Source organism: Chelonus insularis, unplaced genomic scaffold (genome assembly GCF_013357705.1).
Source record: "Chelonus insularis isolate UGA/USDA-ARS -01 unplaced genomic scaffold, ASM1335770v1 contig_75_pilon, whole genome shotgun sequence".
Taxonomy (NCBI): domain Eukaryota; kingdom Metazoa; phylum Arthropoda; class Insecta; order Hymenoptera; family Braconidae; genus Chelonus; species Chelonus insularis.
The window spans coordinates 622,405-639,165 of NW_023276737.1; the positions used below are offsets into that span (position 1 = coordinate 622,405).

The window sequence follows — 16,761 nt, forward strand, 5'->3', positions numbered from 1 at the left end:
CAATGTACCTGTTGCTATCTAACGCGATTGTAGATTTACAACTGACGGTAATGGTCTCCCAACAATCTTTAACTAGACCTTGCGCGTTAAATTCATCGATAGAGTATTGTTGCGAATGTATTTATTGATAAAGCTTTATAAATGTTTGTCTTTCTAATTGCAATAGCTTTTGTCTCTGGAATTTTTTAATTAATTTATCAAATATAACTATATCAAGTACTGGTGGGAGTGCCGCCACGTAAATAAGTAGATTTAAAAGACAAAGTATTGCAGCTTTCTGCATTGTTGATACAGTCGCATAATGGGCGCATACAAGCCGATTATCGTGTACGACCTTTCCGCATCGATTTAAAGTTTTACATCCGATATAAAGCAGACAAGTACTTGAAGTTTGACTACTTTCTAACTTTTAGTAAATTGTCTATAATTCTTGTATTTCTAAACGAATTATAAAAGTTGGAATCGATCAAGGAAACCTAAAATTACTGTAAGAAATCCCTAAGTTCCTCAATCAATTCCAGATCCTTTGATTTTTGTTTATTTTCTTTGAGGTTGATGGAAGCTAGATTATGTTTTATTAAATATTTTCAATTTCTCAGTGGGAAGTTATAGTAATGGGTCCGATTTTGACATATCTCCACGTTTCAAGGTTCCTGGAGTCGACTGTAACAGTTTTGAAATGGTTGTTTCTGTGCGTGCACGGAGAGAATTTTTTCACAAAATGTAAATGATAGTAAATTTTGAGCTCTTGTAAGTAAACTTGTGACTTAAAAGGTGTCTTAGTAAAAGAATTACTTAGTAAAAGAGTTATTAAGATAACTCAAAAATTACTTACGACAACCTAAAATTCACTGTTAAACAGAAATATTTGTACTTATATATTTCGAAACGTGGGCTTTTCATTTTTGCACTTACATTTGGTGAAAAAAATTGTCCGTGTGTGAGTATGTGCGTTCAGAGTTATTTTTCGTCTCAATTATCTCGAGAACAAAAAATGATACGCAACTTAAAACTTATTAGTTTTTCAGCAAAATCAGTCCAGACATTTTTTGTGTAGAATAAAAAAAGTGTTTAAAAATGGTAAACTATCTGAATTTTGCAATTTATGTAAAACTTCCATGCGTGATCTTTAATCATAATTATCATTATAATTAATATAATTATAATAATTATGACCATAATAATAATAATAATAAAAATAATGGATTTTAAAAACAAAAAAATTTTTCCATTCTTTCCACTGGGAAGTTAGTCGTGTGGGATATTTCTTTTTAATTCTATCTACATGGGAATTGATTTTCAATATAATTTACATTTTTTAAAATTTTTATTTTGATTTAAAAGTAACCAACCAAAAGAACTTCAATTTATCTTCCAGCCTTCCTCGAACTAATTTTTAAGTCATGATTGTTATTGTTAAAGTTAAAAAGCTTTTACACAATACTTATTGCTTCACCGCTTGATGAGCTCTTGTCTATGTTTATTTATTTTTTGGCGATCGTCGCTGATAGCAGACCGGGGTTGTACACCCACTCAGTTCCGATGTGCTACTGGTGGCAAATGCATTGAAGATATCTACAGATGTGATGGTCGTCCTGATTGTCCTGATAGAAGTGATGAAGATTGTGGAGAGAAAAGTATCACGAACGATACTATCACTCACGTTACCTATCCGCATAGTATGCTATACTTATGTTTTCTATTATATTTTCATCATATTTTTTTATTAATTAGTTATTCAATTTATAATAATCACTCCTTTTACTTGATTTAATTGAAAATTATTTTACGCTTTTGTGGGTATGTTAATATTAAAATTGTTACTGTCCAAGTCTCTTTGTTTGTCTTGCATTGAATGTGATAATAAAATGAGCTTGGTATTTTGCTTTAAACAAAAGTTCATAAAAAAGGTCGTGACAATTGGGTGTGTATGTGCAAGTAGATTCGTCTGCACCTGGGTGGCCGGTGGAATGTGATCCTAGAACAGAAATGACTTGTGGAGACGGTACATGCATTTCTTTAAGGCGCAGATGTGATGGTAGACCTGATTGTTATGACAACAGTGATGAACGCGATTGTGGTAAGATGGAAGCTTTACTCCAGCTATTCTGTTCTGTGATTTTATGTTTTTCTTTATTTTTTGCTTTTCTTCTTTTCTGTTTTATATTTTAACGGGTATTTTGCTTTGAACATTTATTGGGTTTCAATCGTGAAGGATCATGTGAATCCAACGAGTGGAGATGCAGAAGTGGTGAATGTCTATCCAAAAGAGTAAGGTGTGACGGTCGACGTCATTGTCGTGACGGATCTGATGAGGCCGGATGCGGTAATTACATTAATTAATCACTTTGGCGATTACACATTCGAGACGTTTATTATAAATAGATGCAACTATTTATTCAAACAATTGTATTCATAACATGAAGTTTCATGATTTTTCATTCTTGCACAGAAGATAAAATTTATTTTAGCGATGACATTTTTCTTTAGATCTTTCATGATTTATTCATTTTTCAAATAATGTTTTAACATTCCTATTAAATTAAATTGACGAGATTTCTTTTTTATTACCAAATAAAATATTTTAAATAAATAAATTTGTTTTGATGAAAAATTCGGTATATTTTTCGATAAATTAAAAATTTTAAATACCTTTTTTTATTTTTGTCGTGGATACCTATAATATCGAGGTAAAAAATGTCAACTCGTCATGGCGCTCAATTATCAATGTCCTTTGATTAAATATAATTAAAATTAATGAAACTAATCTATTATTATTCTTAAAAAAATTTTTTTTTACTCAATGTTCCATCAAAATTGGCACAAAGAAACGTTTCCAACATTAAAATGAATACAACTATTTTCATGCTGTGCACGAAAGAAATATATGTTCCATTAAAAAAATCAAAAAAATGAATAAATGAAATTTATAGTTACTGAGTGTCCGGCCAGAATGTTTCATTGTGACAACGGATCGTGCCTTGATCAAAGACGACGTTGTGACGGTCGTCTTGATTGTCATGATGGATCAGACGAGCTTTATTGTCGTACGGATAATCAATTTAATAATTTAATTCACCTTCTTTTCGTTTTTTCTTTATTAAAAGTATTTTCTAACATAAAATCTCTCTTAATAATTCTCCGCTCTTATAATAATTCATATCTGGTATTTATCATTATCCAGCACGTCGAATGACCAGCCGTGAACTTTACCGATATGTATATTCGTGTTCTCGAATATTTACTGCATGACGGAATGCAACTATGGAATTTATCATCGACTTGGTCGCGCTATCTCGATGCCTGTCACTAATTAACGATCTGACATTTAGCCGGAATGGATCGCTCGCGTCCTGTAACATGTCGTCCACTTATTTACCACTGTCTTGTATATTTTATATATTTCAGCACTAAATAATATTTTTCTAGTAAACGATATGATTATTCAAGTAACACTTATATATTTATCTATTTATATAATTATACTAATTGATTGCATTATTAATTATCAAGGCATCCACTGTATTCTACATTATCACTTTATCTATTTCAGCACAGGTTGCCTGATTTCTCGTACACGATCAATACATTTAAACTAGCATAAGTAACTGACCATGAGTAGTGTAGCTCTCTGTAGAATCATCAGATTATATCATGTGACACCACTATTATCTTTATGCACACATCTATTTCTTTTTCACTTTACAGCTCATACTTTTTTATCATAAAAAAAAAAATGTATTTGTTTGATCCACTGTCTCTTCTAAGCTTCAAATCGATAATATTTTTCGAGTACGATCAATAATTGCATGACAGAAAGCAATGTGCACGCAATTTTACTTTTTCTACGTCAACTTTATAAGAGTGTTCGAATTTTTAATGGCTCTTATGGAAAATTACGATCACTTGACTATTTTTATGATAATTCTTTTTTGACGTTTACTATTCTAATTAAATTTTATTACTTTCTTTTTTATATTGCATTCGTTTATGATTTTAAAGACGTGCACATCGCTCTTTCAATTTTTTTTTTTTTCAATACTAACAGAAATCTAATTATAAAAATTTAAAGGGTTGTCTAAAGTTTACAGGGAAATAAATTTTTTGCAGAAGCTACCCCCTGTCCTGATGGTCAATTACCTTGTGCCAATGGTGTTTGTATTTCTAAACAATTCTTCTGTGATCGTCATGTAGATTGTCATGATGGAAGTGACGAATTTAATTGCTGTAAGAAAAATATTCTAATTCAAATAACAATTGTTCTATAATTGATTATTGATAATAGAAAATAATTCATAGTGTTAACATAATTTATTTCAAAAAAACTGGAGGAAAAATTCAATTTACTTCATAAAATTATTTTTCTTCTCTTAATTACACCAAAAATATCTCTGTAAATTATTTATCTTTTTATGATGATAATAGACGTTTACTCCAATAATACTTAGTTCTATGTTTACTAAACATCAGATATATCTATTTTCACCCTCATTTTAACATTATATTTAGAAACTACTTTACCATTTTACTGTCTAAAATTAAATAAATCCAATATTTCGTTAAAGTCATTTGTTACTTAAACTTGACAAAGCTATACAACAAAAATACTTTTTAATTTGATGAAATATTCATTAGTAAATGTATTAAAAAGTCCAAAATGAATTGACAATGTGATGTATAAAATTCTTCTTTATCTGAATAGGGTATTTTTAATTTCAATAGTTAATTGATTATAATTCGATTTTGCCAGCCCATATTCCCATGGAAAATATCATCAGATACTGATGTACAAAATTTTATTGTTTGCTTAACGATTGAAAATTACTTTTGATGAATAATGAGGTCACTTGAGTATAAATAATATAAAAGTATTAATTATAATTAACTAATTTGAGCTTAATGGATCTTTATTGTAAAATTTTAAGTCAATGACCTATTCGATAAAATAGTTATGAAATGATACTTTTATGATAAAATATTGTTGTTACTAAAAACTTTTGAATACGTGGATAGCTTCAATTACCAAATTATTGTACAATATGTTTAATTATGCATGTTGTTGTAACTATAATTATCTAACGAGTGCAGTTAAAAATAAATTTTTATGATTTTACAGCCAGCAGCTCGACGTATCCACCTACCACTGAATGCAGAAGTGATCAGTATACATGTCGAGATCGTACTTGTATTCCACAGTCAGCAGTTTGTGATGGGCGTCAAGATTGTATTACAAATGAGGATGAATTGAATTGTCGTCGTAAGTATTTTTTATCAAATGATAAACTATATTAATGTCTTCTCAAAACTCGTAGAAAAATATGATAGACAGATTAATATTTATTTTAAGAGTTGATGATTTTCTTTAGCAAAAATGATAGATTGGACGATGTAAATATTACAAGTTGGAATTAATGTCATATGAATGAATGGCTGAGCTGTAAACCAATGAAACAATAACCAGTATGATGGTGCGTGCTTGGGTTACTTCTAGGTATAGATGAGACTTGGCATAAAAGTTCTTCAGGGATATGGAATCCAACAAATGTGGAAAAATCACAGGCTAATGTGAATTTTACCTCACCCAAGAGTTGTGGAACAAACAGTTTTGTTTGTGCTGATGGCACATGCATTCCCGCAGCTCATCGATGCGACAATTTCTACGATTGTCGTGACTTTACCGACGAACAGTCTTGCATCGGTTAGATTAAAGACCACACCATCACAGTCTCTAGTGATGGAATATAAATTTCCATCTAACTAACTATTTGATTTTTTGCTGAGTTATTTTTTTATTGATTCATATCTTGAATTCTTTGTCGATCGATGTTAGCATCGAATAGATTATATGTAGAAATTAAACTTAGTAGAATGTTTTCATTCATCTTCTGTTCCAAGGAAGATATATTACATAATTTGTTTCATTATATTACAACTGTTAAAATGATAAAGGAATCTATCTGGACGACTTTAATGCTTAAAAAAATCAATAACTTAAGTTAAAATTTCAAGATGTCAATTACCACAGATTAATTGAACAATCTTTTTATTTTGCTAGCTCTTTGAGAAAATTATTTAGATCCTGTTATATCATCATTATTGAGTTGTTGAAATCGATTGATTTGATAAAAAAAAAATTTTTTTGACTAAAAATGAATTAAACTTGTTCAGATGTTCTTAAAAAATGTTTGTATTTATTAGAGGTAATTTTGTGATTAGTGCATCTTTGCCTGAAAACTTTATTAGACTATTAAAGTTCGTAAGTTAGATCCATAAGTAATACATGGTTTGAACCATTTATCTATAAGAAATATGTAATGCATTATCGATAATTTTATTCTTCTGGTATATTTAGAGTCATTAACATGATTTTTTAAAATTGCAGCTTTCCTTGGTTTGTCCTGTGTAACAATATTCATCAATTTGATGTATTTGTAATGAATAATATTTTACTTTGAATTATATCATCGCAATATTTGTTTTATTTTAATTGTAGCTCATTCTAGTCTTCATGTACTAGTTGATAAATTGAGAAAAAAAAGTATCATTGATTATTAAGCGTAAAATATGTATTCGTGATTATTCATTTTTGATGTTTGTTTTAAATAATAGATTGACTAATAGAAAAGAAATTCTAATATTATTTTTTCCTTCTGTAGATCAATGCTCAAGAGGCCAATTTCGATGCAGCAATGGTGATTGTATTTCTAGTAATCAGAAATGTAATCGAGTCATTGATTGTGATGACGGTTCTGATGAAGAAGGCTGCGGTAAGTTACTCATAATCACGAATGAAAATAAACTTATAAATTTTGCAATTTATGCTAATTTTTTTTTTATTTCATAATATGTGGATTTCTGAAATTAGAAATTACCACAGTTCCTACATTCCTGCCAGAAGGACATCATTGCCCAACCGGACAATTTGCTTGCATTTCGGACAGATCATGTGTTTATTACTCAGCACGTTGTAATGGTATTTCTGAATGTCGTGACAGATCTGATGAAGATGACTGCGGTAAAGACACTTTTCTATTTTTAGATTATTTTATGAATAATTGAATGAGATAATTTTTACTTAAAAAAAGAATAGATGATAATGGAATTCAAATTGTAATTACAGATGATGACGCTAACAAAGGTGGACTTAACATTAAAACATATCCAAGTGAACAACTGATTAAAGAAAGTAAGTTGCATTGCAAAAATTTTTTCATGAAAAATTGCGTTTATATTAGAAAAAAAATCATTCGAATTCGAGTTAGTATACATAATAGTAATGGAATAAATTAATTATTAATAAAATCAATTGTTTCTCTGTTTCTTGCACTGGCTAGACCCGGCGCGGCAAGGTAAGAGATTTAACAGAAAATAGCCATTGAAATCATGCTATAATAGCTGTCTCTCATTGGGTTAATTAATAGCAAACAATAATCCAACATAAGCTTGTCATAAATCAGATAAAATTTACATACACATCACTTGGAATATTATAATAAATATAAAATTTAAAATCATATATTCATTAGTTTTATAAAATAATAATCAATTGAATTGAATTAATAAGTATACTTACAGGATTTTCGCTTGAACTATTTGTTTTTTACTCGTAATATAGTCAATATTATTTCTTGTTTTAGATATTTTTGTAATAAAATTTAACAGGTTCTTCTATATCAACATAAATGACTCATGCCATTAAATATAAAACTTGAAAGATTAATGCTGCATGCAAAACTACATATCAATCGGAAATTAAATAAACAATTGACTAAAAATATACATATTGCATGTTTTTAAATAAATTTCTTCTTTCCAGGTTACGAAGTTGTATTCCACTGTCGGGATGAAGGAAATCTTCGAGCTGAAGTACGATGGCTTCGTGGAAATAACTTGTCTCTTCCGCCAGGATCTCGAGACATAAATGGCCGTTTAGAAATTCCTAACATTCAAATTGAACATGCAGGACCCTACATATGTGAAGCTGTAGGTTATCCACCATCAGTTCCAGGACAACGAGTTACTGTTAATCTTCAAGTGGAAAAATATGATCCTCCAACAGCGCGACCACCACAAGTTTGCAAATACGACGAAGCAACTTGCAGTAATGGCGATTGTATTCCGAAACCTTTCGTATGTGATGGCAAATTCGATTGTACTGATGGATCAGATGAAATGAGATGTAATCCTCTTGGATGTGAACCCAACCAGTTCCGTTGTGCTAATAAGCAATGCGTAAGTAAAATCTGGCGATGCGATGGAGATAAAGATTGTACTGATGGAAGTGATGAAGAGAATTGTGGGACACCACCACCTGGATCTCCTTGCCGATATGATGAATTCCAGTGTCATCAATTTGATCAATGTATACCGAAAAGTTATCACTGCGACATGGAACGAGACTGCCAAGATGGTAGTGATGAAATCGGCTGTTCTTTAGTGTACATTACGAAGCCTCCTGTACCAATGTTGGTTCTTGAACCAGGAGATACAATGATTTTAACATGTTCTGCTGTTGGAGTACCTATCCCTGAAATAAATTGGCGTTTAAACTGGGGTCATGTACCTTCTAAATGCGATTCAGTATCTGTTAATGGTACTGGAACCCTTACATGTCCCGACATCACTGTTTCTGATCAAGGAGCATACTCTTGTGAAGCTATAAATGTCCGAGGTTTCGTTTTCGCTATTCCAGATACTATTTTAACTGTAAATGAAACTTCAGTTGTATGTCCTAAAGGAACATTTAATTCAGAAGCAAAAAGACCTGAAGAATGCATTTCTTGTTTCTGTTTCGGAGTTGCTACGGAATGTAGAAGTGCTGACTTATTTATTTATCAAATTCCACCTCCATTCGATCGTCACAGAGTTTTAGCTGTTGAGTTGTCTTCAACATTACCGAGAATTAAAGGAGAGTTGGGAAGTCAATCATTAGAAGTAGTACCTCTTGGTCGAGACGGAGTTGATATATCAATGCCTTATTCTAACGAATTATCATCTTATGATATTCCCTATTTTGCACTTCCTGAAGTTTACCACGGTAGTCAACTTAAATCGTATGGTGGATATTTACGGTACACAATTAGATATAGCGGCAGTGGAAGACCAAATAACTCTCCGTCCGTAATTCTAAGTGGAAATGGAAATATATTAGTTCATCGAGGACAGTCTCACGTGTCTGATCATGAAACAGAAGAGTCTGTTAGATTTTTCTATGGCGAGTGGTATAAAATTAATAATGGATCAGAACGATTGGCTACCAGACAAGATATTATGATGACACTTGCTGATGTGGATAATATTCTTATTAAAGCTAAATATGATGACTCTCCACAGTTAGATGTTACTATTACTGATATTCTTATGGATACTGCGGATTCTAGAAATACTGGATTAGGCAGTGCCAGCTACGTCGAAGAATGCTCATGTCCAACTGGTAATTATATTTAATTTTTTTAATAATTTAAGGAATTATGTTTATCAATAAAAAAACTCACTTTTATTGTTCCAGGATATACTGGATACTCTTGTGAGCATTGTGCTCCTGGATACCTTCGACGTAAAAGTGGCTCATGGCTTGGAGAATGCTACAGTGATAAACCGCCTTGTCCTCCAGGTTATTATGGAGATCCATCACGAAATATTCCCTGCGCAGTTTGCCCATGTCCTTTGACAAATCCTGCTAATCAGTGAGTCTAATGTATTTATTATTTTTAAGATTTTATAATAAGTATTTTTTAAATAAAAATTTATAAATTTCGGCAGATTTGCTCGTACATGTCGCCTTGGATCAGATCGTCAGCCTATTTGCGATTGTCCTCCAGGTTACATTGGAAAAAGGTGTGAACAATGTGCCGCAGGCTACCATGGAAATCCACTCATTACCGGAGATATGTGTGTTCGTGATCAACAATGTGATCCTCACGGAAGCTTAACACCTACAGCAGATTCCGAAGGAAGATGCCGATGCAAGGTAATAAAAAAACTTCAATTTACTCTATTAAAATATTAGTAAATTATTTCAATGATTCGAATATTTTTTGAATTGTTGGAATTATAAACAATATTGTTGTCAATGTTTCATTACTTACACATTCTTTTGGAACTGAAAATATGTGAGTATTTATAATTTCATAAAAAATACTACAAGTTTCTAAAAATAAATATAATTGATAAATATTTTTCTCGTTACAAAGTCGATGATAATTAATGTTGAACAATTAATGCTTTCAATTACATTTTAATATTAAAATTATCTTTAATAATGGCTGAAAATAACTTCAATAATTAGCTGATTGATAAATCAGTAGAAAGTTTTATTGATGAAATTCTTATGCGGCAAAATAACTTTTATATACCTGATTGAATCAATTAAAAGTATTTTCTTTCGGAAAGTTTATTTTTTAATTGCTTGAAATTTAAAATGAGTGAATGATATAATTAGATCAATAATTAATAAACGTATTGAATAGAAATAAAATGAATCAATAAAGTTAAACAATAGTAATAAATAATGTGTTAATTTTTCAGCAATACGCCACTGGTTTAACTTGTGACCAATGCAAGCCAAACACATTCAATTTAGCTTCGAAAAATCAATTTGGATGTATAAGCTGCTTCTGTATGGGGATTACAGACCGATGTGTGTCATCAAATTGGTTTAGAAGCGAGGTAAGAATCAATATTTATTTAATCAAACTATTTTGGATCATTTTTATAATATTTGTATTATATTTATTCATACAATTATGTGTTTTGTAGATCCATGTATCATTTACTAATTCAATCAGAGGTTTTTCATTGATTGAAACATTAAATCCTAATGCACCATCAATAACATCTGGTATCCGGCTCGATTCTTCAAGACGCGAAATAATTTATAGTGACTTTCCAAACCGTGGACAAGGAGATGTTTATTATTGGCAACTTCCTAGTATATTCTTAGGTGATCAAATAACATCATACGGTGGTAATCTTAAATATTCTGTAAGGCATGTGCCATCACCTGGAGGTCAAAGTTCCAAAAATAATGCCGCCGATGTTGAATTAATCAGTGCAAACAATATTGATCTTCATTATTATTCTCGTGAATCTATAGAACCCAATTCCCTGCAATCTTTCACTGTTCCAATCTTAGAACAATTTTGGCAACGAGCTGACGGAAGCCCTGCTAACAGAGAACACTTGTTGATGGCCTTGGCTGACGTTCAAGCTATAAGAATTAAAGCAACGTACACAACTCATACTGCTGAGGCTGCACTTTCATCAGTATCCTTGGAAACAGCGGAAAAATACAACACAGGAAAAGAAAGAGCTGTTGAAGTAGAAGAATGTAGTTGCCCTGCTGGTTATACAGGACTGTCCTGCGAAGATTGTGCCGTTGGTTACTCTAGAGTAAATGAAGGTCTTTATTTAGGAGTTTGTGAGCCTTGTACATGTAATGGACATTCTAATCATTGTGATCCAGAGACTGGAATTTGTGAACACTGTGCAGACCACACAACCGGAGATAATTGTGAGCTTTGTGAACAAGGCTACGTAGGAGATGCTACACGAGGAACTCCTCAAGATTGTCGACCCGATTCAGGATTACGTCCGGTAGAAACCTGCAACTGTAATCTAGCTGGTTCCCAGTATAATCAGTGCATAAATGGTCAATGTACATGTAAATCTAATGTAGTCGGTGCTGAATGTAATCGTTGTCGACCTTCAACCTTTGGACTATCTGCAGAAAACCCTAATGGATGTAATGAATGCTTTTGCAGTGGAGTCACTAATCAATGTTATGAAAGCTCACTTTATATTCAACAAATTCCTGTATGGCTCTATGATTCTCACCATGCTTTCACACTGACTGATGCTTCTAGAGCAGACATCATTGAAGATGGTTTTGATCTTAACATTATGAGGAACGAAATTGGTTATCGGTTTACTCCAGCTAATAGAAATCGTCGATTATTCTGGTCTCTGCCATCGGTATTTATCGGTAATCAAGTTAAAAGTTACGGGGGAAACTTGACCTTGACGCAACGATTCACTGCAAGACCTGGTGCTAATCCTCTGAAAGATCAAGATGTAATATTGAGTGGCAATGGAATCACCCTTTTCTGGACTAACTCTCAAGAACCTTATCCTAATCAAACTATCACGTACACAGTACGTCTTAGAGAAACAGAGTGGCGTAGATTATCGAATGAAGGACCCAGAACTGCATCCAGAACTGATCTAATGACTGTCTTATCAAACCTCGAAGCCATACTAGTGAGAGCTTCCTATAGTGAAGGAATGATTGCTTCTTATATCAGTGATGTTAGTCTTGATACAGCCGTAGAAAACCCTGCTGGTTACAAACGTGCCACACAAATTGAAGCTTGTAGATGTCCTCAAGGCTATACTGGAACATCATGTGAGTCTTGTGCTCGAGGATATTACCGAGACATTACAAATAGATCAGTGAGCATCCTGGGCTCTTGTAATTTATGTCCCTGCAATGATCATGAAGAGAGTTGTGAATTAAGCCGAGCTGGACATGTCAAATGCCACTGCCATTCTGGTTATGGTGGCCAATATTGCCAAGAAATAGGTAACTTTATGTTTTAATAAAATTTATTATAAGCTTTTCTTTTAATTGAAACTTTTTATTAATAAATACTAATCATATTTGGCACAATTTTTTGTAAACACTAATTATTGTTGATAAAATTACCACCAAATTAATTTGAACTATTTTTCAAAATAAACTGTTCAATAATACTTTATTCAACGATAACAAGGGAACTTTACTCTAACTATATTTAACAGTGTAAACAAATTTATGGGAATTTTAAAATACTTCAAAGTATAAAAAATTAAATTTATACTTCTTTTTTTATTAACACTATGAATATAAAATGCATGAAACAGTTGCCTCAATGAATAACAGTTACACGCATGATTTAGTGGGGCTGCATGTAGGTTTAATGCCTATTAAACCAGAAGCTGTATACGGTTCTACAATTGAATTTAAATGCGACTACAACCACAGCTATCCTATGTTTATTTACTTCAAATTGACACCATATAATGGACTGCCATTGACTGCATGGGCGATGGAGCCGGGTCCACATGTGCCAACTAATTCTGGAGCATATCGATTGTGGAATGTTCACATTGGTCAATACCCATGCAGCGTTGAGTGTACTATCTTGGACCATCTCGGGAATGAGTTAGCCAAGCTTTCGACATCAATATTGCCAGGTTTCCTTAATGAAAGTCACTTGAAATCGTGTTTGTCTGAGAAACTTTCATCTGTCACTCATCGTGATTGTCTACAGTTCAACATTGATTTAAATTGAATAACTATGTCATTATTTGTATTTGTTTATATAGGATAAATTCAACTTATTTAGACGAAAATTTGTGGTTTAAATGTTAACAACTATTTTAATTCCTGTAATTCTCCAGGTTTTAAATTTTTGTTTCATTTACAGTTGAAGAGCCTGGTACTACAAATCCTACTTATCCATTTGTCAAACCACCAAGAATTGTTGTGACGATTCAAGAAAAGAAATTCCAAATCGTACACATTGGAAGCACTGTGAGATACCATTGTTCTGGAAAATCATTAGATAATGTGAGTAATTGTTAATAAATTAAGTTATATTATTATTTATTATATTATTTATTTGCAATTATAATTGTTATTATTTTATTTACTGGCCGACTCACATTTTTTCAGGCACCACTTCAAATAAGATGGGAAAAAGAAGGTGGACGGCTACCAGATCGAAGTGTAGTTGATGCTCAAGGTTTATTCATAATTCGCGATGTCAAGGTATCAGACAGTGGAGTTTACATCTGTCAAGTCACTGATGGTATTGATATTGCAATTGAGAAAGTTACACTTACTGTCGGAGGTAAATATATCCACTGAAACTTTTTATTAAATATTTATCTAAGATGAATGGAATTAATTTCTTTTGCAACCATCTATAAATCAATAAAACTTTAATTAAATAAATTCATGTATTCATTAATAATGGATGCAGCTTTTCCACAAAGTTTGTTAGATATACCAGGTATTTTTAAAGGAATAACTAAATTCATTGAATATGTAAAATATTAGCAATCATAATAAATCAATCAATCAACAGGTTCTAATCCAGTTGAACCAAAGGCTATCATTCGCCCAGTTTATCAACAAGTGAAGGAAGGTGAACCTGTAGAATTCTATTGTGAAACTACCGGCAATCCTGCTCCAGAAGTTGAGTGGATACGTGTACAAGGGCAAATGAATCCAGAAGCAACTTTCCATAACAACGTATGGAGAATTCCAGCTGTAACGAAAAATGATGCAGCTGAATATAAATGTATTGCTAGGAATACAGTCGGTGTCAATGAGCAAACAACGATTCTTTATGTTACTGATAATCCTGACAAACCACCAACTAATATTCATCCTGATAAAGGTCCTATTATTACTCCTCATGAATGGATTGGTGCTAGTGGGGATATAGTGCGAATGGTTTGTACTCGATCGAATTATCACGCAAGCGTCAACTGGACTCGTTCATCAGGATTACCTCTTCCATCATCCGCAACTCAACGAGATGGAGTTTTAACGATCAGTAACCCTCAACCAATTGATTCAGGTCTTTATGTGTGTATCGCAACAAGTTATCAAGGAACAGAATCAAGCACAAGTGCTCAAATTTCGATTCATACTCGAAACAATCCACCGAGGGTTCAGGTTGAACCAGAAAGACAGACTGTATCACAAGGAACAGGTGCAGAAGTAAAATGTCATATCACTGAATATGATCCAAATCTTCAAATTAAATGGATTAAATATGGAGAATCAATACTGAGACCTAATGTTCAGCAACATGGAAATGTTCTGAAAATTAATAATCCCCAGGTTTCTGACAGAGGAGTTTATATTTGTAGAGTAACAAATGCTGTTGGTACATTTGAGGCAAGTGCAATGATAGAAGTAGAACCACGAGAAACACCAGTATTGGAACTTTATCCAAAAGATGTTCAAATAGCAACATTAGGTGGATCAGCTGATTTGCAATGTCGAGTAGTCGCTGGATTTCCAGTGCCAGAAGTTCAATGGAGCAGACAAGATAATCGACCACTTCCGCCAAATGTTAATCAACTTCCTGGAGGTTTATTACGATTTGTAAATATTACTGTAAATGATGGCGGGGCTTACGTTTGTACAGCAGTCAATGATGTTGGTTATCAGACAGCAGTAGCTCATATTGAAGTTCGTTCTCTTCCAGTTATACAAATTACTCCTAGTGGCGGAATTATCCGAGCTAAACTTCATGAAAGAGTGAGATTGACATGTCGTGCCGAGGGAATCCCTCAACCTAATGTAGCTTGGAGTAAACATGGCAATAGCTTTCAGCTGTTTGGACCATCTAGAGCATCATCCGCTACTCCTTTAACTGCTATTCATGAAATTATGTCCATGTCATTAGACGATGAAGGATCGTATACTTGTCAAGCAACAAATACAGCTGGAATGACGGAAGAAAGGATTCAAGTAGTAATAGATGATGATTATAATGATGTTGATGAATATCCCAATTGTAGGGGTGATGCAGCATGTGAGTATCCTGAGAATCGTCGTCCTGGATCAGGATCTCAAGTAGTACATCCTCCGAGAGGTCCAAATGAAGGTGTTAGAATTCCTGAAGACTTTTTGAGAATTCCTGCTGGAGGTAATGTGGAAATAAGATGTCAAGTCGCTGCACCGTATGATTCACGTATTTACTTGGACTGGAAGAGAAGTGACAGAAGAATATTACCACCTGGTAGCACAGTTCATAATGGTATATTGACTATTCCTGAAGTAACTAAAGAAGCCGCGGGAGAATATGTTTGTCTTGGATTAGATCACACCGGTGCTGAGTTATTTAGAGCTAAATCTCACTTGGAAATAATTTGTAAGTTTTTTTGTAAAATGATGTTGAAATTAAAATTAATTATCTAAAATTTATGGTAAGTAAAAAATAATGAATTATTATAGCTCCACCAAGAATCGACTTAAATCCAAACAGGCAAGTTGTAGCACCTGGAGAAAGTCCTTCAATTATATGTACAGCAACTGGAGATCAACCCTTAAAAATAGAATGGGTTGCATTGGGTCGATCATTACCGCATACTGTTAGCCATCATCAAGGTGTGCTTCGATTCCATGGAATTACATATGCTGATGCCGGAAAATACGTATGCAAAGCAACAAACGATGCTGGTACTGCAGAAGCTGTTGCTGAAGTTTTAGTTAATGGTATGTTTTTTTAATTGTTATATAAGTTTGATAATGTAATTAACAAAATTATAAATTATTATTGAGGAATATTTTAAATGATTAGAAAACACGTATGAAGATTTTGGAGTACGTGCCGTTGAGCGAAATGTGAGCACGATAACTGGAAGTTCTGTGAGACTAAGATGTGAGACACGAGAACAAGTAACAATTCACTGGAATAGAGAAGGCCAACAACTACCACAAAACATACGAATTGGAGACAACTATTTGGAATTAACTAGAGTAAGACCTGAAGATAGCGGTCGTTATATTTGCCAAATTCGTAATGCTCATGGCGGTTCTTCTAGTGATTACATAAATCTACATGTTGCTCGTAAGTAAAATTGCTACTATGAGATACAACTCATACAAAACAATATTCGATTCCATAACACCACAATCTAATTTATTAATTTCTAGTTCTATTTAGTATAAGTTCTTGAATTTCTTTTTTTTTCTTTTTT

The 16,761-nt window shown here is 32.7% G+C and overlaps 2 protein-coding genes across 14 annotated transcripts in view; both read left to right on the forward strand.

The window, feature by feature from the left end:
• trol (terribly reduced optic lobes) overlaps nt 1-16,761 on the forward strand; it is a 69,738-nt gene that overhangs the window by 44,969 nt on the left and 8,008 nt on the right. For 4 of the 13 annotated variants that reach the window (XM_035090077.1, XM_035090081.1, XM_035090086.1 and 1 more), the window contains exons 15-34: nt 1,512-1,679; nt 1,940-2,080; nt 2,216-2,326; nt 2,934-3,047; nt 4,111-4,227; nt 5,117-5,257; nt 6,657-6,767; nt 6,866-7,015; nt 7,121-7,186; nt 7,335-7,349; nt 7,817-9,433; nt 9,509-9,686; nt 9,763-9,970; nt 10,528-10,668; nt 10,759-12,580; nt 13,467-13,609; nt 13,715-13,892; nt 14,130-15,932; nt 16,016-16,276; nt 16,362-16,631. In XM_035090077.1, coding sequence (XP_034945968.1) covers nt 1,512-1,679; nt 1,940-2,080; nt 2,216-2,326; nt 2,934-3,047; nt 4,111-4,227; nt 5,117-5,257; nt 6,657-6,767; nt 6,866-7,015; nt 7,121-7,186; nt 7,335-7,349; nt 7,817-9,433; nt 9,509-9,686; nt 9,763-9,970; nt 10,528-10,668; nt 10,759-12,580; nt 13,467-13,609; nt 13,715-13,892; nt 14,130-15,932; nt 16,016-16,276; nt 16,362-16,631 — 7,755 coding nt within the window. The remainder of the gene's footprint in view (nt 1-1,511; nt 1,680-1,939; nt 2,081-2,215; nt 2,327-2,933; nt 3,048-4,110; nt 4,228-5,116; nt 5,258-6,656; nt 6,768-6,865; nt 7,016-7,120; nt 7,187-7,334; nt 7,350-7,816; nt 9,434-9,508; nt 9,687-9,762; nt 9,971-10,527; nt 10,669-10,758; nt 12,581-13,466; nt 13,610-13,714; nt 13,893-14,129; nt 15,933-16,015; nt 16,277-16,361; nt 16,632-16,761) is intronic. The other 9 variants (XM_035090084.1, XM_035090090.1, XM_035090078.1 and 6 more) reach the window with 8 other exon arrangements.
• On the forward strand, nt 12,627-13,450 carry LOC118071119 (uncharacterized). The gene has a single exon (XM_035090092.1). The coding sequence runs from the start codon at nt 12,888-12,890 to the stop codon at nt 13,329-13,331; it is 444 nt and encodes a 147-aa protein (XP_034945983.1). The 5' UTR covers nt 12,627-12,887; the 3' UTR covers nt 13,332-13,450.